At 37.6% G+C, this 26396-nt stretch overlaps 1 protein-coding gene across 9 annotated transcripts in view; it reads left to right on the top strand.

The window, feature by feature from the left end:
* prkg2l (protein kinase cGMP-dependent 2, like) overlaps positions 1–25977 on the top strand; it is a 45921-nt gene extending 19944 nt beyond the window's left edge. For 2 of the 9 annotated variants that reach the window (XM_021480717.3, XM_073920644.1), the window contains 11 exons: positions 908–976; positions 3294–3392; positions 3482–3632; positions 7112–7251; positions 8816–8905; positions 10622–10763; positions 13458–13621; positions 14312–14434; positions 16742–16804; positions 25468–25534; positions 25635–25977. In XM_021480717.3, coding sequence (XP_021336392.1) covers positions 908–976; positions 3294–3392; positions 3482–3632; positions 7112–7251; positions 8816–8905; positions 10622–10763; positions 13458–13621; positions 14312–14434; positions 16742–16804; positions 25468–25534; positions 25635–25730 — 1204 coding nt within the window. In that variant the 3' untranslated portion in view covers positions 25731–25977. Of the gene's footprint in view, positions 1–907; positions 977–1337; positions 1441–3293; positions 3393–3481; positions 3633–7111; positions 7252–8815; positions 8912–10621; positions 10764–13457; positions 13622–14311; positions 14435–16741; positions 16805–25467; positions 25535–25634 lie in introns of those variants that run through there. The other 7 variants (XR_012389134.1, XR_012389135.1, XR_012389133.1 and 4 more) reach the window with 7 other exon arrangements.
* Positions 25978–26396: the final 419 nt, after the last annotated feature.

Here is a 26396-nt window from a genome sequence, read left to right on the forward strand (position 1 = left end):
GATGATATTTGGAAGTGCTATTTACAATCATGAACATAACCAACAATGAATTCTTTTATGATTGTGAATTTGTGGGAAAACATTCATTACATCTCAATACAATATGCACACATTGTTCACTAAGAACTGTAAGGAACAGAGATGTGTTGTAGGAGTGAATGTGGGAGGTGGAATGTTTGTCATCTGAAAATATATTCAGATGTTCAGTTATTATTGTGCCACTGTGAAAATAAACCACTGAGACTTTCACATATTTATACACATGAGCTACCTGTCATTTTTACCAAGTTCTAAGAATAATGAAAATTCATTTAAAGCTTGGGTGGTCTCAGTGGAAAATAGCAAACAGTGATGTTTTCTGAATAGATACAGTTGAAGTCAGAATTATTAGCTTACCTTTAATTAATAGGGAGAAAAATTTCACAGTATGTCCGATAAAAAAAAATTTTGTGGAGAAAGTCTTGTTTGTTTTATCTTCGCTAGAATAAAAGCAGTTTGATTTTTTTAAATCATTTTAAGGTCAAAATTATTAGCCCTTAATTATTAGCAATTTTTTTCTGATAATCTACAGAACAAACCATCATTATACAATAACTTTCCAAATTACCCTAACCTGCCTAGTTCATCTAATTATCCCATTTAAGCCTTTAAATGTCACTTTAAACTGTATAGAAGAGTCTTGAAAAATATCTAGTAAAATATTATGTACTGTCATCATGGCAAAGAGAAAATCAGTTATTAGAAATGAGTTATTAAAACTATTATGTTTAGAAATGTGAAACATTCTTCTCTCCATTAAACAGAAATTGGGGGAAAAAATAAACAGGTGGGCTAATAATTCTGACTTCAGCTGTATATCCACAAAGTGACACAACATCATTACATATTTCTTATAATTCCATTTCAGTGAGGATGTCCGCTCGGCTAATATCATTGCAAAGGAAAATGACACGCAGTGCTTGGTGGTGGATAGAGAGTAAGTAATGTTTCCTTACTAACAACTTGGGTTCCCAATAACAAGTTTAATACCACAGAATAAAAACAGCTTTGTTGAAACAAAAATCTATGTAATTATAAGACTTACATGTAACCTTCCGGTATTTTAAGTTAAAATCGATGTGTTTAGGGTTTTTAAAATAATCATTAAATGTAAACTATCAGTGTTAAAATCAACACAGAGTCATTCTGAAAACATAGCCCTATATACATTTCTGGAGATCGCGAATTATGTAGCCAGAGCTATGTCTGGCTGAATTTCATCTTTTAAAAGAATGCTACGGGGCGGTATGATGCCGTTCCTTTTCTCGTTTACTAGTTGACGACTTACCTCCATATAGATGGCTTTCCCACTGTTAACAGTTTGTCCGGTAGCTCGACATGTACATCGGCAGACTTGAGATGCAGAGCGGAGCTGAAGTGAAGAAAGCTTCCAGAAAGCAGGTAAGACAAAAGCAAAAGCTAAAAACAAAGTAAACAATTAAATAACAGGGTGAGAATGTGGTAAAATCTAAAACTTGGTAAAAATTAGGGGGCTTTTCTTTTTCTAAATTGCTTTTTAAAACACTGCGGTTGGGTTTAGGGAAGGGGGTGGGTAGGTCAATCGGTTCTTTTTAAAACACTTGGTTGGGTATAGGGAAGGGGAAGGGTGGAGGTGTCGGTCGGTTGGTCAGTCAGGATGTCACTCGACAGCTGCCTCTGGTGGATTTACATGAGAATTACAGGCGAGAATGGCAGTCTGAAGAGACTTGAAAAAGTGTACACAGCGGCCTCTGGTGGACTTGCAAAAACAAAATCTCCAAAAAAACGTAGCTCCTGGGACTTATTTCGCTCTCTCTAGAAATGTATATAGGGGTACGTAATCAGAATAATCCTAAACATTTAGCAATACAGAGTGTCAAAACTTTGTATGCATTGCATGATTCTAAATCAAAGTCAAAAACTAACAACATACACTATGATTTTCTTGAAAATAGTGTTCATTCAGGAATTTCTAGTAATTTTCACAAAAAAGGCAAGTAATTCATTTAATTAAAACTGAGATTTGGAAGTAGGAAATGCTATTTTCTTGTAAAACATATTCGAATTGCAACATAGGCTCATTCTGAAAATGTCCACCATATACATACATTTCTACAAATCGCAAATGATGTAGCTAGAAATATGTATGCATTTCATCTTTAAAACGAATGTAATATGACGTCTTTCTATTTCGCGCTTACCAGCTTACCTTCGTATGGACGGCTTTTCTGCTGCTACCAGTTTGTCCAGTAGCTCGCCATGTATGTCGGCAGTTATTATGTTCATTTTCAATAGTTTCATTCTGTTTTTCTGTGCTCAAAAGAGTAGCTGGAGTAGATCAACAGGATTCACTGACTGTATGCTGTGAAGGTCCACGATGAAATGGTCTTCAAATGGTCTTCCACGATGAAATGATCACAAGTAACTTTGTTTCAAGAACTGCAACATTTTGTAGATGTCTGTGGCAGTTTGTGCAGCAGTGAGATTCTGAATTAATCTGATGCAGAGGTTTTTTCACAGCCGTGTTTTCCTGTCTCAGGAATGTAAGCAGCTGGTAGCCAGAGGATTGTTTAGTCGAGAATTTCCCTCTTGTTAGTAAAGTTGTATTCCAGAAAGTTTGTTGATTCGTTGTTAATCTTCAAGCTGTGTCGTTTGAGCACTGTGCTGATCGACTCAAGTTAAAATTAGAGTATAAAATATAAAACGCAAGAGTGCAAAGAGCGGAGCTGTAGGCAGAGATGTCCAAACAGTAGCAAAGCAAGAAGTCAGATCCAGAAAGCAGGAAAGACAAAAACAGAAGCTAAAAAATAAAATAAACAAGTAAATAACAAGGTAAGAATGTGGTAAAATCTGAAAATGTGGTAAAAATTAGGCTAGAGCTTTTCTTCTCGATTGCTTTTTAAAACACTTTTGGTTGGGTTTAGGAAAGTGGGTGAAGATCAGTCGGTGCTTTTAAAAACACTATTTGTTAGTTTCAGGGAGGAAGGAGGGTGGGTCAGTGGATCATTCAGTCAGTCGACAGCAGCTTCTGGAGGATTTACGCAAGAACAGCAGGCGCAAATGGAATTCACAAGATAAATTTGAGATTTCAAAAAGCACATACAGTGGCCTCTGGTGGATTCATGAAAACAAAAACTGAAATAAAAATATACCTCCTGCGGCGTATTTGGTGCTCTCCAGAAATGTATATAGTGGTACGTTTTCAGAATGAGCCTGGGTTGTCCAATTATATTAGATGTATTTATTAATTGCCACTGTCTACGGATTTTTAACAGTAACTTCAATGAGATGGTTGGAACCTATGAGGAGCTGCAAGCGTATCTGAGGGAGTATGTGGAGGAGCTCTCTCTGAGTGATGAGAGGAGGAATGCAGTGTAAGAACACTTCACAGATACACACAGCTAAACCAACCCACATCTGTGCTATTTCTGTATGTGACAGTCACATGATCGTGTTCCCCCAGGCCTCAGTCGCCCCTTTATGAACGCTCTCCAGAGGCAGCAGAGCTCAGGAGGCTGAAAGAGAAGGCAACTGCTTTGTCCAGTACCTCCTTTCTGAAGGAACTGCAAGTTGTGGCCACTTTAGGCATGGGAGGCTTTGGACGCGTAGAGCTGGTTAGATTTCTTATTAATATTTGTATATGTGTGTTTTTTTTTAAGTATATTTTGTATCCAACCAGTCCTCCAAACATGACCACACAGATCATCTGGCACGATGACATGGGAGGCACAACCCATTTTTATTAAAATAGTGTCCATAGCACAAGAAAGAGTCCTATCATGCACCCGGTGCAATAAGGCGCAAGGCATGTATGGCACAATTTGTTGCAATTTTCAGACAAGTGCAACTGTCATTTTCATGTTTTGCACCACATTGTTTAAATAGTAAATCCAATTGCACCACTTTGTGTTATCATGGGTTTTCCTGTCTAAAAGGGTGGTGTGTTAAAGCGCATTGTTGGCGTATTGCTATTTTGAGGAACTGAACAGAAAAAGCTATTGACCAACTGAAAGCTGGTCCAAAGTCCAGTGTAGAGCGCGTTAGTTGTGCTCCTTTGCAGGTCCAAGATGCTTACACAATGCTTAGTACACACAGGATGTACGTTTAACCCCTCTTGACTAAATAAAGGGCGCCAATGTGATCGAGCAAACCAACGTGGCGTAAAAGCGTGATATTTTTAAGAAACGCCTCATGCCCGTTTTTTGCTTTGACACGCCACGTCAAAACCTTCTCCACCAATCAGATTAGCACTTTTGTTCACGTGCATAGAACTGCTGAAGTTACAATAAACAGCATTTGGAGGCGCTCAAGTGCAAAACTGTCAATGCGAGCGCACATTGAAAAAGATGCCCAGAGGCGATATGAACGTGGAGCTGCTTTTTGCACTGGTGAACAATAATCATTTCTTCATCGCAAACTCTTCTGCTCGATGCCAGTGAAAATCCCTTGGGTTTAAGTCTCGGAAAAAACGCTGACAATAAATGCAAATGAAAAGCGTCCCGGTGTGTACGAGCCTTTAGTCTTTGTGATAAGAGCTTGCGCTGATTGCAAGACACCTGTTCACCTGGCATCCTTTAATCTCCCTTGCCTTTCATACCCTTGCTTGTCAGTTTATTGTTGTTACGTGTGTCATGTCTTGTCTGCATTGCTCAGCTTACCTTATTTGTTCTGTCCAGTCCTCTCTCATTCAACGTCTGTGTGTACGCTTCCTCGAATGAACTGTGAGATTTTGTTTCTCCTGTCGCTCTGCCCAGACTGCCAGTAGATTGATGTCGGGTGTACTCCATGTTGCTGTAGGCTAACCAGATCCTCCAGCCTTCATCTCTGTAAAGGCCAAGCTGGTGGCTTTTGTGTTTTTAAAAGATCCAGCTCTGCGTTCCACTTTTTAGTTTTGTTTTTGAATGACTGCTGGTTTTTGACTTTGATACAGTTAACTCATTTACCCCGCATTTTGTCCAGCATTCTGTTCTGAACAGTAACATTACAGTGACTCTGGCCTCCCCCCTGTGCCACGCAGGGTGTGCGTGAGGTGGATGCACGTAACCGAAAGCCCTTTTGATCTCACTAGCTCAGATGTATTATTTATGTAGTTCCCAAATTCATTCACTGTAGGCTTTGCTAAGCTAACTCTGTAAAAGCCAATGTCTCTCTTTGCATTGACCTTTGAGCATCTTACATTCAGAGATGTTGTTTATGTTCACACAGCTACATTACACATCAACTAAAGATTAAAATATGATATGGTAGTGGACCACCCCTTTAATAAAGCCAACCGACCTTCCAGAGCATGAAAACTCAGAGTTTGCTCAAACTAACCACAAGCTTACCCCTGTAAAAAACCCAAACTGGCTTTGTGCGACAGGCCTTGGTTGTTTCTGAACAATCTAAAACAATTGTCTCTAAGCAAAAGTTTAGAGTCCAGAAATTTGAATATACCATGTTGGGCTCTGTAAGAAAAGAACATGAAGAGTTCAGATGCAAAAGCCGCTAAACGCCACTTCTGCCAAAAATGAGATAATGATATCGAGTGAATGCTTTAGGCATGTAGTACACCATCAACAAATAGATTTGCTTCAAATCATCTAAATCCCAGCGTCAGCGCATTCAGAAATAACAGTTTGTTGGCAAAGCCTCTAAACCCCACATCCCTTTGACAGCAAAAGCCGCTATTTCCCGAGAACCAATCAGAAGGCGCAAATCGAATTATATGTTTTAATGTAGCAGCGCGCTGATATGCCAGCTTATATGAGGAGACTGTTTTATTCCACTTTCTATTTTGATTTTAAAAGATTTAAAAGTTGGATGAACTGGATGAGCCTGTCCGACTGTCAATGCATGGCAAATAAAAACGTCCCTTACCTCAAAACTATGGTCATTATTAGAAAAAGAAAACACACTGTACAGTCGGAAGTGCAGCATGCATTTATAGCGTTTTTTTTTTTTCTTTGCGCAGCGATGTACTTTGAATGAATCCAATTTACTATACATTAAACAGCAACTACGCTTCACGAAAGACAGAGTTAAGATGCTGTTCTTTTAACCCACGTGAATGCTCTGAGGATAAACAAGAGACCAAGACCATAAGCATGGTGAGAATGAATGAATGACAGCTTCTAAAATTGTCTGAGAGACATCCCCTTTTTGCCCAGTAGACCTACCTTGTGTTTTATTTGCTAGTTTAAGCCATTTTTTTAAAAGATAAATATAATGTATAAAACTATACATTATTTATATTAATTCATATTACCTATACGTCTGATATGATTTTTATATTAATGGACAATGCACAGATATTGATGTTTCACAATGTTTTACTCTACATTATTTGAATCTACCAAACTTTGTTTACAATGTTTGCAATGTGTACATTGTTCTACTTACATTAAATCTAAATCCCAAACATCAGAAATGACAACAGATTGTTAAGATTTAATTATTGTCAGTTTTAATGTTATTGATTAATGCACTTGGCAAATTTCAATTATTCATTTTCCTTCTGCTTTTTTCCTGGTTTATCACAGCAGAATGAACCACCTCTTACTTGACAGATTTATCTATTTTTAGTTTTAGGTGGTTGGTGTAATGTGTTTTATATTTGGTAAAATGATTTCTAATAGCATCTTAGTGAGTTTTCGGCTAATTACATTGTCCCGATAGGTGGATTTAGAGGTTTTTGCAAAAAAAAAAAAAAGCAGATGTGGATTAAGCTGGTTTTGACACAAAAGAAAATCTACCTTGTTAAAAACCAAAGAATTGTCTAAAGTGACATTTTTGAAAATAAGTTATTTTATTTACCATCCAATAACCCTTTCATTACCTAAAAAACAAAACTTTTGAACGTAACCAGAGGAAGAAAAGAGGTCTGATGGATTTAGAGGGTTTTGCATCTGAACTCTTCATATGCTGAAATGAAGTGTGAATATGTTAAGTGTGAAAATGAAAGTGTTTTATGACCTTGAATAAATCTACAGGGGACCTCTATTAGACACCTTTACAGTGGCATAACAGGGGACTGTAAATCACACAGGTATGTTTCAGGTATGTGTCATTGCATTTATTGCATATTGTTTAGTGCATTCCTTTTGTGTTTTAGGTCAAGCTTAAAGATTCAGAAGACACAGCATTTGCCTTAAAGTGCATTAAGAAAAAGCACATTGTGGACACCAGGCAGCAAGAGCACATCTATTCAGAAAAGATCATTCTTCAACAGACCAATTCAAACTTTATTGTAAGGTCAGTCATATCTTTCCTACTCCGTATATTTTAACAGAAGTGCAAATACACATGGGAAAATAGATTTCTTGCTGCTTGACCACAGGGCTGCTGAGAAAAAAACTGTAGGTGACTGGTACTAAACATTTCTGTTGGCTAATTAAGGTCTGATGAATGAATCTCTTCCTCGATTAGACTGGTTTATTAGATAAAGTTGTGTCAATTATGATAAGATTTTCCGGTGTTTTGCAAGCTGGCAACTTTAATATTTACATTAGTCATTGTCACTATGGTTACGGTCTCAGACACTATTTACAGATATCCATATTAGCTGTATAAACAAATGACTGAATAAAAACAAAGACAACATTTTTTATAAATGACGTTATGCTTTTCTTTTGGATTTATGGATTTATGTATTCAATCAAAAAATATAGCTATCAAGTTTACATACAAATTCATACACTATGAGGAAAGAAGGAAATAGCTTCATGAAAATAAAGAGAGACTAAACTACAGGGATTACTTTGCAGGCAGATGAAAACTAAAGTTGAAACAGTTGTGCACTTAGTAACTACTGGAACAACAAACTGGAAACAAGAATGACACCCAGGAATTCAGGTTGATAAAAAGCAGAAGTCTGAAAGCAGAATATAACTTTGACACTAACTGATATTCATGAATTCAAATGTATTTTAATGTGCTTTAATTTAATCCTTTACAAAGACTTTGATTGTCAGGCAGTCATGGTACTTTGATATGACATTAATTATGGCACAGATACCCCGCTGCCAACTGCAATTTTGTTTGACAAAGAAAACAAATAGTCGAGTTAGAGGTTTGAATATATTCTGTCCAAATTTAATTGATGTAGACGACAAAAAAAAAGGCTGATGTCTCTATTTATTTTCACAGAAACAGTAGATGTTTATTTAGAACTAATTTTGATTAAGATTTAAATTGTGCTTTGAATTTTAGTAGTTAAGGCGTTGCAAATTCTCTTGTAAATTAAAATAAAAAACAACAGCATAGAATAAACTGTGTACAGAATGTGAGTAAAGCAATATTTTATAAATCAGGACCCAGCATTTACTACATCTCTACTGCTTGCCTGATAAGCTGCAATATTACCAGATCCTGTTCACAATCTGTTTCAAAAAAGAAATAAGCTACTTTAAACTATCTACATTGTAAAAGCACTATAGAAATAAAAGATGGAATGAGTTTGATCAGGTTTGGTGCTATACTGTGATAAAAGATACATCTACTGTATATGGCCAATGTGAACCCTTATATGAACCCCTATATAAACTCCTGCGCTGGTTTTCTGTCACAGTGGTCCAGTGCTGTTGTGCTTTTCATCTGTACCAGAAAAGGAGCTTCTGCTTTCCTGTTGTCGCTAGGAAACTCTTCAGGGAATTTCAAACCGTGCTTATATTCCTGTCCGAGTGTGTGCTCTAGCTTATTTTATTGCCTTTCTGGCATTTGTGGATGAAGATCTTGAACAGCTTTATATGCAAGTCTAGTTCGCTAAATGCTAAGGTGATAGAATGCAAGTGTGTGAGGATGCCCTTGTGTGTTCCAGGTTGTTCCGGACATTTCGAGATGATAAGTTTGTTTACATGCTGCTTGAGGTTTGCCTGGGAGGAGAACTCTGGAGCTTATTAAGGGACATGTGAGTGTAGGTTGTTTTTATACGTTGCATGTCACAGTCCACACTATCTTACATAAACGAGATTTCATGATTAAATGTGCAGTTTTTACTGTTTATTGCTGAACGCTTTAATTCCTAATTGATGTAGAATACATCCCAGCTTGCAAAATTCATGTGGCTAAAATTCGGCCCACACCAGACACTTGCATCCGGCCCACATACTGCATGGAATGATAGCACTTGGGCGGTCCACTCCTGTTTGCCAGATCTAGTCCACAATTAAGCCATAGCAATATCACATGTCAGCCAGAATTCAACCAAATGAACCAGAACTGACCCTTTTCTGGGCAACAGTTTGCTTTTATTTTGGCCCAGATCCGGCCCACACCAGACACTTACAACTGGACCACATATTGAATGGAATGATGGCACTTGGGCGGTCCACTCCTGTTTGTGAGATCTGGGCCACAATTAAGCCAAAGCAAAACCATGTTTTAGCCAGGATTCAACCAAATGAACCAGGACTGACCCTATTCTGGGCCACAATTTGCTTTTATTCTAGCCCAGATCTGGCCTACACCTTACGCTTGCTGGGTGTGTCAAAAGTACAAAAAAGCATGTTCTTACATTACTTCTAATAATGGATTAAACATTAGTTAACATCAGTAAATTATATCATTTTATCACAGGTTGTGCCTCACTTAATTTTACTTTTTATTTTATTTATTTATTTTTTTTTTTACTTGGCTTGTTTGCTGTGATGAATAAACATTTTAAGCAAAGTTCTTAAATAACAGCAGCCCAAAAGAAAATTTATATTAAGAGCTTCAGGGCTATGAGCCCAACTAAAGCAAACACTTTTCTCCATGATGGTGACTTTAGTCTACTTGTTCCACATATGTTTTAAGATAACTGGGCCAAATTTGCTGAATCTTCTCTGGGCTGCTTTAGGCTCACAGCCACATTAACTGTGCCAAATATTTGCCAAAAGTGGCCCACATTTATTTTAGGATAACTGGGCCACATTTGCCAAATCTTCCCTGTGCCAAAATAGGGTCAAATCCACATTAGCCAGAGCTTACTGTGCCGAATATTTGCCAAAAGTGACCCACATACATTTATGTTTTAAGATAACTGGGCCACATTTTCCATATCTTCTCTGAGCCACTATAGGCTAAAAGATGCATTAGCCAGAGTTTACTGTGCCAAATATTTGCCAAAAGTGGCTCACATATGTTTTAAAATAACTGGGCCATATTTTCCAGATTTTCTCTGGGCCACATTAGGCTCACAGCCACAATAGCCAGAGCTTACTTTGCCAAATATTTGCCAAAAGTGGCCCACATATGTCTTAAGATAACTGGGCCACATTTGCCCTTACACATGTGAGCCACAGACCCATATTACCCTTAAATGACTATGCCACATTTTTGCCAACTGTGGCCTACATTTGTCCTCCATCATTTGGGCTAAATTGATCATTTTCCACATGGGCCCCATTAGACTCACATTCAGATTACATTTTGCCATAAGTGCCAAATCTTTGCCTTAAATGGCCCATATATGAATTTAACTATTTGGCCCCCCTCTGCCATTGTACAGGTGGGCCACTTTAGGGTCACATTAATTTTGTCTGGGCTAAAGGAATACCACAATTGCCTAAAGTGGCCAACATTTGAATGCTATCTGGGATATGTTTGCTAAATTAGGATGCCATGATGTTTTGATTTTATTTAGGAGTTGCTTTGATGAGCCCACGGCCCGCTTCTGCACTGGATGTGTGCTGGAGGCTTTTGATTATCTTCATGGCAAAGGCATCGTCTACCGAGACCTGAAGCCAGAGAATCTTCTTCTGGATGCCGAAGGCTATGTCAAAATGGTTATTTCACTTGAACTACTAAAAGCTTAAGTGCATAAGTAAATATTGAGGTTCTAATAGACAATTCTAAATTTATATTCCAATTTTTGTCAACATTTTGAATACTTTGTCCAAGTGAGTATTCAAAGGACATTTATTTCTAAGCTGACATTGCACAGACTAATAGCAGGCTTACGTTTAGAAATGGGATAGTATTAAGAGATGTCAGTTTTTCCCATTTAGAATAAGACATTAAAGGGTTAGTTACCCCAAAAGCGAAAATTCTGTTATTAAATGCCATCATGTCTGTCAGTCCCCTGAGACCTTTCATTTTGCAAACACAAATTACAATATTTAAGTATAAACCTAAGAGTTTTTCTGATGCTCCATAGACCAGTGGTTTCCAAAGTGGAGGTCACAGGACAATGAGGGAGGCTTGCTTGGCAATCTCCAAAAATCAAATAAATTTTCTTAAACTATTAGAATGACCATTACCACATTGATTTTATGGTAAGGTTATACTTTCAGACACCTTTACTGCACTCATGTACAATAAAAATAAACCCAGCGTCTGGTGAGGTCTGTGCGTTCCAGACTTCAGGCTGTAATTGGGACTTACAACCAAGTGAAAGTTTCATTTATGATAATTATTCTGTCCCATTACTTTAAGTCCCTTAACACGTGGGAGGCACATACAGTATGCAAACTGTTGTAGTTCCTACAGCGTTCACCTGATTTTAATGTAAATACTCTCAAAGCACTCTCAAACAGTCTGCAGTTAAAACTCATATTGTTAGCTTCATTTCAAAACCATTGTGTTGGTGTATAGAGACAAAAATGTAAGAATTGTGTCGATGTCACAATATTTATTTTATTTCATATTGTCCCAATACAACCACCTCAGAGAATATTGGGGAGCGCGAGTCACTTGCATTGTTTTTTTGGGGGTCAGAACCTAAAAAATTTGTGAATTCCTGCCATAGATAACAAGGGTTCAACAGTTGAACCCCACTAGAGTTCATTTTCACTTTTGGTGCGGTTCGTTTGGGCAGATGTGAATGCAGCAATCATACTCGAGTGTGCACCAAAAGCGGACCAAAAAAGCGTACCGAGACCTGCTCGAAGAGGTGGTCTCGGTACAGTTTCAAATGAACCCTGAAGCGGTTTGTTTATGGTAATAATATGATCCGAACTAAAAGTCTTTTGGGTAGTGTAAAATTGGGCGGTTTTGTAACGGCGTGCCCGCCAGCCCCTGCCTCTTATATCAACCTGTTATGATCCCCCAAATAGGTGCCATAGTCCCCGTTCTCCACATACAAACGCTTACAACAGTTGTGATCTCCCAACGAGACACAACCCCCCCTAACCCCCCACCCTCACTCAAGATGACCATGTCGCAGTTTAGCCAAATTAGTTCACGCCTCCTCCTGAAGTGACTGGCGATGCATTAAAACATTTTCCAGCCGCAGCTGCACTTCATTCTCGAAATGTATAGTTTGTCTAAAGTGATGTATGTAAACTGTCTAGTATACTATGAGCAAGAATACAATCACTCAGCGCAGTCATCCCTCCATAGTCAAAAGCGATATTTTGTGTCCGCCAGTTTATTTACTTGCGGGAGTTCCATTTGCATTGTCCCGCACATGAATTCTGACCAATCAATCAGCAGTTTAGAAACTATGTTCAACAACATCTGGCCAATGAGTGATGTGTATTTTGTCAGTTGACTGCATTTCGGTTCTTTTCAACTGGTTCGGACCAAAGCTCGCTGTGTGTTGTGAAAACAACCCAAAGATGGCAAAAATGCTAGAATGTATCATTTATTGCACTTGGTCCAGACCAAATGAAGCGAACTACAGATGTGAAAGCACCTTAAGACAGGTGTGAAAGCACCCTTAAAGTCCAGAAAATAAGCCAAAAACAATATCAAAACATTTCATGCCTCTTCAACTCTACGAAGCTCCAAGAACTATTAATTATCTGTAAAACCAACTTTGTTTGCCTATGTCTTCTCTTTTCATAATGCCAAAAACATGAGTGCTCTTTGTTTTTTACATGCTCCGACCATTAGAGAAGCTCATACAGGTGAGTGTTTTTAGAAAAGCTTTGGTGGACTGACACCATTGTGGGCCATTTAAACAGAACACTTTTTGTGTTTAAAAACACAAGATGTGGTGCTCTTAAATAGTTTTTTCCTCCACCTCCATTTTCTGGAATAGAAAACTGCATCCGAATGGCCTCTCAAAGTCAGCAGCACAACATGCAAGCTTTATATTGCCCATAGAAAACACGCACCCTAATCTGACCTGTAAAGACACAGGTTAACAACATTGTTTGTGCTTAAAATGTCCTAGGATTTATGTATGACTGCAGTTAACCACTAAAGTCATATGGAATGAAAGAAACAATATTTTTCATTCCTTTTCTGGAATTTTCTCGGGTTTGATGAGGTCTTTGGAGAGCCAGAGACCTCTTAGGTTTCGTCTCAGGGATTGGTACAACATGAGAATGGGTAAATAATAATAAAAATGACATTTTTAGGTGCACTATTAAGTGTGTATTTTTTACATACTAATAAACAGTATATTTTCAAGCTAATAAACAACATGTTAACAGTGTGAATTGTTTTCCATACTATAGTGGTATAGCTCTCAATACAATATCTGACTTCTTTAGTCATACTTTCAACCTAATCGGTCTGTAATACTTTTTTAGGCTGATTTTGGCTTTGCCAAAAAGATTGGACTAGGTAAGAAGACTTGGACATTCTGTGGCACTCCCGAGTATGTGGCTCCTGAGGTCATCATGAATAAGGGTCATGACTTTGGAGCAGACTGTTGGTCCTTGGGCATTCTCATCTTTGAACTCTTGATTGGAAGGTGTGTTTCATCTAATCTGATTCTTCTATGAAACGTTTCCAACGAATCATGCTTAAAAGTAAATTCTGGTTCAGCCAGTACTGTGATTTTTGTACTGATTTACTATGTGCACAAGTAATTGCAAGTGTTTGAAAGCAATACTCAGTTATGCAATTCCGTTTGATGCTAAGAGTGTTGCAGAAACTACACTTTTCACTTTAAAAGGGCAAAGATTTAACCTTTCAAGTAACACTGCCAAAACGCTTTAAACCACAATCCACATCTGTTTTGCAAAGGGCAGGATTCACTTGACCAGAGCAGATGGTCCCCTAGTGTGAGATTATCAGTCATGGCACTTACAGCATACTCCATTGCTTCAAGCTTCAGTCACAGTCACCATAGTAACAGAATATTGAGGATGGCTCTACGTAATGTATGCTGCTGCAGTGCGATTAACAATCTAGACATAATCTTTATGATGTAATGCCATTAGGTTTACAGCTCTTTAAAGCTTACTGCTGTGCTCATTTACTGTTCATTTATATGCATATTTGCATTCTTGTGAAATTATGAAGTTTTTTTTTCACTTCAACTTTTAGATATTTTTTGCCTAATGGTTTACTTTTATTTCTTATTAATGACTTATATTTTTTACATACTGTATAACTTTTTATGTTGTTTGTATTGTAACATCTCCCACACAACTGTTAGCCCTCCATTCACAGGCTCTGATCCAATCAGGATTTATACCATGGTTCTTCATGGAATAGAGAAAGTAGACATTCCTAAGAGGATCAGCAAGCGTCCAGAAGATCTCATACGGAGACTTTGCAAGTATGTTTTTTCATTCCAAGTCATTTTTTTAAGCTCGTAGCAAATATAAAAAATATTAAGTACATATAAGTATACAAGTAAGCTTCAAAATGGTAAGTTAAGACAGCCCATTTCAACTAAACTTTGTTTGTATTTTAAAGTACTGTAGGATTTATAAATCAGAAAAGTTGGGACAGTATGAAAAACACAAATAAAAAAGATTTCTAAGAGGTGAATTCTAAATTTACTTTCACCTGTAGTTCATTGCAGACAATACAACAAGTGGAGTTTATTTAAAAACTCATATCATATGCTTATGATTGCTTGCGGCTTGTCCCACATTATTCAATTCATGATTCACCAATTACATAATTTCTAAGCCACTATAAACATCCGAAGTTCTATATAAAACCATCTTTGTTTTGAAAAATCCCCCCTTTCACCCCTACTACTACTCCTTTCCTAGATGGATGGCACAGTGGCCCAATGGTTAGCACTGTTGCCTCACGGCAAGAACGTCACAGGTTTTTAGTCTTTACCAAGCCAGCCGACGTTTCTGTGCAGAGTTTACAAGTTCTCCCTGTGCTCACATGGGTTTACCTCAGGTTCCCCAGTTTCCTCCCATCGTCCAAAAACATGCAACTTTGGTTAATTGACTAATCCAAATCGGCACCTCAGACATGCTCCTAGTAAGAAGTTATCTCTTAAGAGCAATCAATATGTGTGCATTAGCTACCACAGCAGGGGAGTTCTTAAGATCTACCTAAGCTCAGACTCCCCTCTCGCCTTACAAACGGAAGGGAGCCCCAGGCTCGAGGATCTTCTGAGCTCTGGGCTTTCTCCCAGGACAGCATGCCAAACAAGCTTTATAATCAATCATTATTATTACTATGAACTCTTAAAACATTATTTATTGTGTTCCTTGTGATTTTTTTTTATTTAATTTATTTATTTGATATTATTATTTATTTTATTTTATTTTTTAAATAAACATATATTCCAATTTTTAGTTCAAGCAACATGTTTAAAAAAATTAAGCACTTACTACTTTGTAAACTTGACATCCCTTTTCACAACACTTAAAAGATATTCAGGGACTGAAAACACCAAGGAATGAACTGGTTCAGGTGTTTTTGTGTTATTCTTCCTGCAAAGAAGTCTTAAGGTGGGCAACAGTACTTTTCAGCATTAATGGTGCCATCACAGAAGTGCAAGTTACCTTCACCAAGGGCACTGACAAAACCCCATACCATGACAGATCCTGGCTTTTGCACTTGTTGCTGGTAACAGTCTTGGTGATCTATTTCTTATTTGGTCCGGAGCACATGGCGTCCATTTCATCCAAAGAATACCTGAAAAACTGATTCATCTGTCCACAGTACATGTTTCTACTGTGTGATAGTTCATCCCAGATGCCTCAAAGCCCAGAAAAACCGATGGCACTTCTGGACACTGTTAACATAGGGCTTTCTTTTTGGCACAGTACTGTTTTAACTGGCATTTGTGAATGTAACTACGTATTGTGGTACTTGCCAAAGGTGTGCCAAAATAGTCCTTAGCCCATGTGGTGAAACTATATTGCTTATAGATGAATGATGATTCTTGATGCAGTGTCAATCAGAGATCATGATTGTTTAGCTTAGGGTTGTGCCCTTTCCTTTACAATTTCCTTTGAAATTCTTGCTGATTCCTTGAATTGTTTAACAATGTTATGCACTGCTGAAGGTGAAATATCTGAAGGTCTTCCTATCTTTCTTTGAGAACATTGTTTTTAAACATTTCAATAATTTTCTCATGTGTTTGGTTGTAAACTGGTGATTCATGGCTCATCTTTGCTCCTATGGTACAAGACCTATTTTAGATGCTGCTTTTGTACCAAACCATAATTACAATCACCTGTTGACATCACCTGTTTCAAATAACATCATTATTTAACCAATTTACCTGACTACTAGCCCTAATTTGCTCCGGTCCCAACTTTCTTTGGAATAAGTTGCAGCTCTGAATGACAGGGAAAGATGGATATTTGAAAATAAAATCAAGTTGACCAGACAAACTATTTAATATCTTGCGTTCAAATTGTCTGCAATGAAATACAAATCAAAGTAAATTTGGAAATAACTACTTTCTTTTTTATTTGTGTTTTCCATACTGTCCCAGAGATGTTCTTTACATCTGACTGTTCTCATTAAATGCTGTTTGATGTTTCCTGCACATGTCAGTGTACATGTGTACCTGTCAGTGTATGTTTATTGTTGTAGCCTTTTTCTATTGTTCCACCTAAATGAGAACAGTCAGAAACTCTTTTGTCTTATTTATTCTCTCCAGACTCAATCCAGCAGAACGGCTTGGGAATAAAAAGAATGGCATCATAGATATAAAGAAACACAAGTAAGCCATTTCTTTCTTTCATCCTGGTGAGCACATTGAGACAAAACAATGGCACTAATGTGTTCAAATGTATAGCCTTATATTCCAAGGGTATACATCACAGTGGAGTGCTCATAAATGTCACTGTCACTGAGTAGAAGAAAATGCTGAATGTAGTTGTTATTTTTGTTTTATGTGCACACAAAAGTATTACCGTAGCTTGAGAATATTTCAATTTAATCACTGAAAGGTTTAAGTCTAGCCTGTAAAACCAGGGGTATATGTTACAGATTAAACATTTACATTTAACATTTAGGGCTCTATTTTGATTGTCCATGCGCAAAGTGCAGAGCGCAAACCAAGGGTGTAGAATTGGCATGGACGGAGGGGTTGTGTCCCCACCAATATCCATCAATTACTAAAATGTCCCTACTAATAATTTAATCGACTTTAAAATAAAATATTTTAATATTTAAATATTTAAATATTTTTCATCAACCCTTAGTAACCTACACATGCACAAAGTCAAGTTCCCTATGAGTTCACCGTAATACTATTAACCAAGGCTGTGCAATTAATCGAAATTCAGTTTCGGAATTGGCCTCTATGCTTATGAGAAAAAATAATCAAGATAAAGCAGTTAAATTGTGTCACACACCTCTCTAAATTTTTCTACATTCTTACCTCCTCAAATCCCGACTGAAGTAAAGTTATGTAAATTGACTTTTGCAGCATGGGACGAGATTATTAATTGTATTATTAAGTGTTTATTTTATATTATGAAGTACTGTATTTATGTTTACAAGAATTTGTGCTGTTTAATGCAGCTCTCTAGGGATGTATGTCCCCACCATTGTCAAGAGCAAATCTATGCCCTTGGCGCAAACACTTTCAGGGTGTGTCAGAATCCACTTTTACTAATATAAGGACGGAAAAATCCGCTTTGCACCGTGGCGCATGGTCTAAAAGGGTTGAGCTTATTCTCTTAATGAGTTATAGGTGTGTTTTGAGAATAAACCAATCAGAGTCTCATCTCCCATTCCCTTTAAGAACCAGTTGCGTCGCGCCATGGTGCATTTGCTATACATGACGACTTTGTAAGTGGAAAAACTGAACATTTCACTAGCAAGAAAAGAGTTAAGCAGAGCATCTGCAGCACGATAACGAGAGCATCTCATAATCTACTTTCACTTTCGCTCTTGTGGTAGGGAAACCTTGTATGCACAGACATCAATTAGCCTATAAATAATTAATTTTGTTTGTTAAGCGCAAAGATTTTTTTCAAAACTATTTCTGAATTCAGTTCTAATTTCCGAATAAATGAAAAATAATAAAGTGTGGTCAAAAACAGTTATATCCAAATACACATGCTCTGCCCCATATGGTCTAAATCCTGACAGGTGGACAAATCAAAGCTTGTTTTTAATTAAACAAATATAAATATGGATATAACAAATATTACTGTTAATAATGATAACATTTTACAAAAGCAAATTGTTATGAATAAACTGAAAAAACCTCCCGAGATGAAGGCATGAAGGCAGTGGTTTTTATATTTATGTAGGCTAGAAAATAATATGTTTTGTAATATTTTAATCCTTTATATTTATGTCCTATATATATCCTTATTATATCCTATATAAATCCTAAATACTTTAATTATTTTTCATTTGTAAAGATATTTGCATATTGCTCTACATCTTGTGTGTATTAAGCAGTACATAAGCGAGGCGCACAACTAGTGCGCTCTGCGCTGGACTTTAGACCGGCTTTGTTTTGGTCTATTGAAAATTCTATTATAGTGGAAAACATCAAAACGACTCAAACCACAATTGCGTCGTGCCTTGCGCCACATTATGCCGGGTGTATGATTGGGCCCTTAGAGTTAAAATACAAGTGCACATTCAGAAAATGGGGTATTTCTCTTTTTTTTTTTGCGAGTAAGAGGTGAATATTGTTATTGTCTATGTTTTTAGTTAGCTAATGATTACATTAATCAACGTCAGTGTCGTAACTCAGAATGCTCTGAATATTCATTCATTTTTCTTCAGCTTAATCCCTTATTTATCAGGGGTCACCACAGCAGAATGAATCGCCAACTATTCTGGTAAATGTTTTAGACAGCGGAGACCCTTTCAGCTGCAAACAGTATTGGGAAACCCCATTACACTCTCGCATTCACAGACACTCATACACTAAGGCCAATTAAGTTCATCCAATTTAACCTATAGTCCATGTCTTTGGAGTGTGGGGCACAGCAGAGCACCTGAAGGAAACCCACGTGAACACAGTAGGAACATGCAAACTCCACACAGAAATGCCAACTGACCCAATCAGGACTCAAACCAGCGTCCTTCTTGCTGTGAGGCGACAGTGCTAACCACTAAGCCACTGTGTCACCATACTCTGAATAAATTGTGTTAAATATTCACTTTATTTGTCTCACTGTACTCAGCGCCAGCCTCACACTGTCAAACACTGATGCTAGTGTTTCATTTATCTGCATTAATAAACATTAAACCCACCCAGGAGTACACTGAACCACTGATCCATGTGTCTGATCACAGGTAGTGTATTGTTCGTAGGCTGTTTTCCTGCAGGCCTGTCTGTCCCATCCATTGTATATCACAGTACAATGGGTAGCTGAGCTAGCCTGCCAAATTAGTGCATTCACAGGGGGAGCTATTAGAGCCCTAAATGAGAGGCACAGCTGTTACTATGTTCTACAGAGCAGTGAAGCAACAGACAAGGTGAAGCACTAGGCCTGTCCTTTAAAATCCCCTGAAGTGCCTTGGAATGTTTAGCTTTGTTAGTTTGTTGACATGTAAATTCAACCAAAACATGAAGACAAGGACATATACACTGTACATAAAGTAGCTCTTTTCCATTTAATTATTATTATTTTTTTGCATCTATATCACCACAATGTCATGAGTTGTTAAGCTATAGAGCATTTGACACATGACAGCCACAATAAACGCTGAGTCTGTCTAATAGTTTGTCCACTTTACAATTAAACATTAAGTGCCATTTATATATTCCCAATATATTTTCGTTGTCTGTGCTACAGTTAGGGTTCCTCTGCTCATTGTTACCATTACATTTACATTTAGTCATTTAGCTGATGCTTTTATCCAAAACGACTTACAAATGAGGACAAGGAAGCAATTTACACAACTATAAGAGCAACAATGAATAAGTGCTATAGGCAAGTTTCAGGTCTGTACAGTCTAAGAAAAGTATAAGTAATATTTTAGTAATTTAGTAATTTTTTTTTTTTGTAAAATGTTATTAATTTTTACAGAGTACAGTTATTGGCAAATCCAGAAAGGCAATTGCAGATTAAGATGTGAAGTGGAGACTAAATAGTTGAGTTTTTAGTCGTTTCTTGAAAACAGCGAGTGACTCTGCCGTTCTGATGCAGTTAGGGAGTTCATTCCAACAACTGGGCAGATTGAACGTGAGCGTTCGCGAAAGTGATTTCTTCCCTCTTTGGGATGGAACCATGAGGCGATGTTCATTCACAGAACGCAAATTTCTGGAGGGCACATAGATCTGCAGAAGTGAGAGCAGATAAGAAGGAGCAAAGCCAGAAGTCGCTTTGTAAGCAAACATCAGAGCTTTGAATTTGATGCGAGCAGCAACTGGCAGCAAGTGCAAACGGATGAGCAGCGGAGTGGAATCTGCTCTTTTAGGTTCATTGAAGACCACTCGTGCTGCTGCGTTCTGGAGCAGCTGAAGAGGCTTGATAGAGTTAGCTGGGAGCCCGGCTAGTAGAGAGTTGCAGTAATCCAGTTTGGAGAGAACAAGAGCTTGAACAAGGAGTTGAGCTGCATGTTCAGATAAGAAGGGTCGGATCTTTCTGATGTTATAGAGTGCGAATCTGCACGATCGAGCAGTTCTAGAAATGTGGTCAGAGAAGTTCAAGAAATGTGGTCAGAGAAGTTCATGTGGTCAGAGAAGAAGAGAGAAAGAGAAGAAGATTAAACTGCAAGGATTTCAAATCAACACTGTATTAGCTACAATACAATACAATACAATACAATACAATAAAAATCCATTAGTTAATGTTAGTTTATGTGCTTACTAACATGAACAAATAATGAACAATTAATTTACTACAGTATACAGTAAACATATTGGTTAATGTTAGCTGTTAGAGTTGTTCATAGTTCTTTTTACCTACAGCACATTAGGTACAACTTCAGATTTTAGGAATGAACTACTAGATTTTGATAAATAGAAAATTATGATTAATAAAGACTGTACATTCATGTTAATGCCCTTTTACTTTTCCAAAGTAACAAGTAACGCATAACTTTTAAAAATAAGTAATATTGTTTGACTTAATTTTTAAAAAAATTTAACACAAGTTACTTTTTACCTTGCTTAACTGGCTTTTACAAAATATATTACTATAAAAGGTAAGTTATGAAAATTACCTTAGTCAGGTTGAATCACACACTCAATGAGAGAGTGTGCTGCGAGGGAACAGACAATTGGCTCACACTCATACTCATCATCAGGTTTCATTTTTCACTGCAGATGAGTCAGTGTACTGTTCTAGTAACTAAATAACTCAGGGTATTGGTTTATTTTGAATCAGATTGGGTATCCGTTATGTTAGTACTGAAGATGCATACCGTTTCATGACAACTCCGTTCAGTTTAATGAACTGGTTCGACTAGTTCACTTAGAATAGAGGGGTGCAAACTCTATCCTGGAGGGCCGGTGTCCTGCATAGTTTAGCTCCAACCTGCTTCAACACACCTGCCAGGAAGTTTCTAATACTTCTACTAAGACCGTAATTAGCTGGATCAGGTGTGTTTGATTAGGGTTGACTCTAAACTCTTAGGACACCGGCCCTCCAGGACAGAGTTTGAACACCCTTGTCTTAGAAGTTCCGGTTAAAAACAAACGATTCATTCGTGAATCACCCGTCATCACAGACTGTCAGAAACAGAAACAATGGAAGGCCGGAGGCTTACATGTTTGCTTTGGATTCTTCTTATTTTGAACTTATCGAAGAAAAGAAGTCATTTGTCATTAAGTGTAGATTATGTGTAAGTTAAACTCTTGACAACTGCAAGAAACATGACATCGAACAAAAAAATTAAACTGATACAAAGCACTACACCCGCACCCTACCTCCAGCTAAACAACAAATTACCGACATCATTTCACATTCTCCAGGTAAAACAATTCATTCTAAATAAAATTTAAATGGTTATTACTTTAATTTTGGTTTAAGGGAGACTTTAACCTTCATATGGGTAATAGCGCCTAAAATGCACACACACTGTGCACTAATCATGCAGATGAACTATATTTATAGTCAACTGGGACTTATCACATTTATTATCTTACTACCTTTCCCTGTGTTTGTACTGAGAAGCTGTTGTTTTTATATTCATTATATGCTTTAGTATTCTCATCACACAAAGATAAGTGATTCAGGTAACATACACACAAAGCACACAAGAGCTCAACATCATTTGCATTATGTCACTAAATTATGTTCAGAGCATGATGCAAATGAAGGCACATGCTCTTAATACAGGCATGAATATTCATGTTCAGATAACAATGTGTTGCTGGATGAGTGAGATCAGAGATTTACACTACCATTTAACAGTTTGGGGTCAGTAAGTATATTTTTGTATTTTGTTTGTCTTAATTATCTTAACATGATTATTCAGTGTTTCCCTTGGTTTACAGTTTTGTGGCTATTCAGACACCGACACTTGGAGTCGTGGTGTTAATTTGTTTCTTTTAATGACAGCAGTAAAAAACTGAACAATTATTTAGCTTGTAACTGTTGCACCAGGCTGTTTAAATAGCAAATGCATTAGCGCTCATTTATGCGCCCATAGGCGTTCTGGTCTAAAAAGGAAGGCGTTCTGAGGCGGACCACTGGCGCGTTGCTATTTTGAGAAACTATAATAGAATTTTCATTAGACCAAAACAAACCCGGTCTAAACTCCGGCGCAGAGTTGCGCCTCGCTTACGCACTGCTTAATACGCACAAGAGAGCAATAGGCAAATATCTTTACATATGATAAAATTTAAATATTAAGGATATATATAGGATATAATAAGAATAGATATAGAATATAAATATAAAGGATTAAAATATTACAAAACATATTTTCTAGCCTACATAAATATGAAAAACCACTGCTTTTATGTCTTCTTCATCTCGGGAGGCTTTTTCAGTTCATTCATAACAATTTGCTTTTGTATAATGTTATTATTATTATCAGTATTATTTATTATATCCATATTTATATTTGTTTTATTAAAAACAAGCTTACTTTTGCCCACCTGCCAGATTTTAGACCATATGGGGCACAGCATGTGTTTTAGGATATAACTCTTTTTTTGAGCACATTTTGCTATTATTATTCATTTATTCGTTTACTGGAAATTAGAACTGAATAAGTTCTAAATTAGAAATTAGAAATTAGAACTCATTAAGAAAATAAACTCAACCCTTTTAGAACATGCGCCGCAGCACAAGGCAGATTTCCCGTCCTTAAATTAGCAAAAACGCGTCCTGACACGCCCTGAAAGTGTTTGTGCCCTGCGTTTTGCGCTCTGCGCATGGACCATCAGAATAGAGCCCTATAAATTATGAAAGAAGAATTTAACATGTCTCAATCAAGAACAAATTTGGAGCTAACATTTGACGCATAAGAAGTTTAAAATGCACACCTATAAGTGAAGTTTATTCATACACTAATTTCGAGAGGAGCACGTAATTATGACTGAACACGGCTGGTTCTGCATTAGCATGCATGATCCACAAATCAGGCCATTCCTAACCCACTATAAAGAGCCAGGGTTTTTTTCACTACAGTCATCTTCGATTTGAAGAATCCCCCCTTCCACCCCTACCTCTTCACCTTTCCCTCCATAGGGCAGCACGGTGGCCCAGTGATTAGCACTGTCACCTCACAGCAAGAACATCGCCGGTTCTAGTCCTTTAACAGGCCGGTGGTTGTTTCTGTGTGTAGTTTGCATGTTCTTCCAGTGCTTGCGTGGGTTTTCCCTGGGTCCTCCGGTTTCCTCCCACATTCCAAAAACATGCACAAGTAAATTGATAAATCTAAATTTTGCACTACAGTTAATCTCTCACCATGCAGCATATCTTTCATAGCATTCAATTTTTAGTCATCAGTTTTTATCAAGGGGGAGTTGTCGAGATCTACCTGAGCTCAAGGCCCCCCTCTCGCCCTCCAAATGGGAGGGAGCCCAGGGCTCAAGAACCTTTGAGCTCAGGGCTCTTTCCCGGGACAGCATGCCAAACATGCTTATAATCAATCATCAGCTAAGTGTGAACTCTTGAAATCTAATACTGCAAATGGCTTGTTTCCACTGACTGGTGCAGTACGGTTCGGGTCGGTACGGGTCACCTTTATCAGGCTTGCGTTTCCACTACCAAGGGTACCCTTTTGATGGGCGTGGTGTATGACAGAAAGTTTCAGTCAAAGTAATTTTTGCTCAAGAAAATGTCTACAGTAAAGCTGCACAGGTTGTTCTCAAACCATATGAGAAGAACTTCTCTCCAAACAGACGCTTTATACACATAAATACTTCTGTATAAATGTTTATTACTGACTTTTCTATAAACAGGATTTGATTATAACTGCAGATCAATGACAGTGTGAAATATCCTACTGTAATGTCTGCAGTTATATAAAATAAATAAATAAATGAACATATATGAACACATACAGCCCCCTACAGTGTCAGATATGTTACCAACTACAGAAGAACTACACACAGCAGACATTTAGTGCTTATTTAGGTTCAAAAGCAACACAAAATATTGCCTACAGTCAGTGAAAACCTCTCATCGGTGTCTGTAATCTTCAGCAGCACATGTAGCCTTTGTTAGAGAGTCATTCCATCATTTGGAGTTCACATTAGTCCAAAAGGTGATGATAATAGTTTAACATGGCAGTTTGTTCACGTTTGCTGAAAAAATAATGTGCTCTTTTTTCCGGCTTCTCCTTTGTTTATTCGTTTCAAAAGAACGTCAATAATCAAGCGCACGTTATTATCATTAGCTCAAGAAGTTCGTTATTTCAGATATAGACGCGTGGCGAGCGCAAGGTAGAAAGCGAAACCGCTCTCGCTTCAGGCTCATGGTGGCGCAGTGGATATCACGATTGCCTTACAGCAAGAAGGTCGCTGGTTTGAGCCTCGGCTTGGTCAGTTGGCACTTCTATGTGGACTTTGCATGTTCTCCCCGTGTTCATGTGGGTTTCCTCTGGGAGCTCCGGTATCCCCCACAGTCCAAAGACATCCAGGTGAATTGGGTAAGCTAAATTGACCATAGTGTATGTGTGTGCATATCAGAGTGTATGGGTGTTTCTCAGTACTGGGTTGCAGCTGGAAGGGCATCCGCTGCCTAAAACTGGATAAGTTGGTGGTTCATTCTGCAGACCTCTGATTAATAAAAGGGACTAATCTGAAAATAAAATGAATGAATTATAAAACTTTCTAGCTGGTTTTATTATTGAATGCATGATCATTCCTGTAAAGCTGCATGCTTTTACACAATTTGCATTGTATAAAGCACCACTTAAATAAGTGACTTGATTTAACCTGTCATGTGTCAAAGATTTAGGCAGATCCCAAATTATTGAGGCTTAGTTTGTTCTGTTATTTTCACACAGATGGTTTCAAGGTTTCAACTGGGAAGGATTGAGACGCCGGAAGCTGATGTCTCCTCTAAGGAGAGAGGTGAAGAACGGATTAAACATAGTTTTTACAGTGTTTTCACATAAAAGCCTGTTGTCTTACACTTGTATATTTTCTTCTGTTCCAACATTGGTTTTCCCAGCTCAAGGGACCTCTGGATCACAGTTATTTCGACATGTTTCCCCCTGAGCTCGAAGAGCCTCCAGATGAATTCTCTGGCTGGGATAAAGACTTCTGAAAAACAAGCTGTTTCCATAGCTTTGCTCAACTTACTTTTTTCATACCCGTTTGCTTTTGTAAGTGCTCAGAAGCTCAAAGGAGATCTCATGTAAAGTGATGGTGGACTTTGTCTGTGCTGGACAACCAAATGACTTGTTCAGATGGACAGCAATCTGGTCGAACCCAGTTAAATGTATGATTAAAAGATTTTTGTGGTGATATTTCATTATAAAATGTATAAATAAATCACTGTTGCCTTAATTATATCTATGCGTAAGATGTTTAAACCTAATTTTAATGGAACTAACATGTCAATAAGTCCTTGACAAATCAATTAGATGTGTTTGTACAATGTATGATTTATTTTTTGTACTTATTCAAGTGTTACAGCTCAACACGTGTGTTAAAATCTGTTAAAGGTGTAACTCTTGTTCCCCGAAGATGAAGTTAGGCTATGTCAGACCGTCAGTATAGGGATTTGCTATTAATGGTCCAAAATAATTCATATTAGCCCCTTTCACACAGTGATACCGGTAAATATCCGGAAAATTTCCGGAACGACTTTACCGGTAAATTAAAAAAAGCGCTGTTCACACAGGCGAGGACGTTGCGGAATTTTTCCGGAAAAGAGCATTCACACATCCATCCCAAAATGCCGGAAAATTCTGACATCATTTACCAGAAA

Source organism: Danio rerio, chromosome 13 (genome assembly GCF_049306965.1).
Source record: "Danio rerio strain Tuebingen ecotype United States chromosome 13, GRCz12tu, whole genome shotgun sequence".
NCBI lineage: Eukaryota > Metazoa > Chordata > Actinopteri > Cypriniformes > Danionidae > Danio > Danio rerio.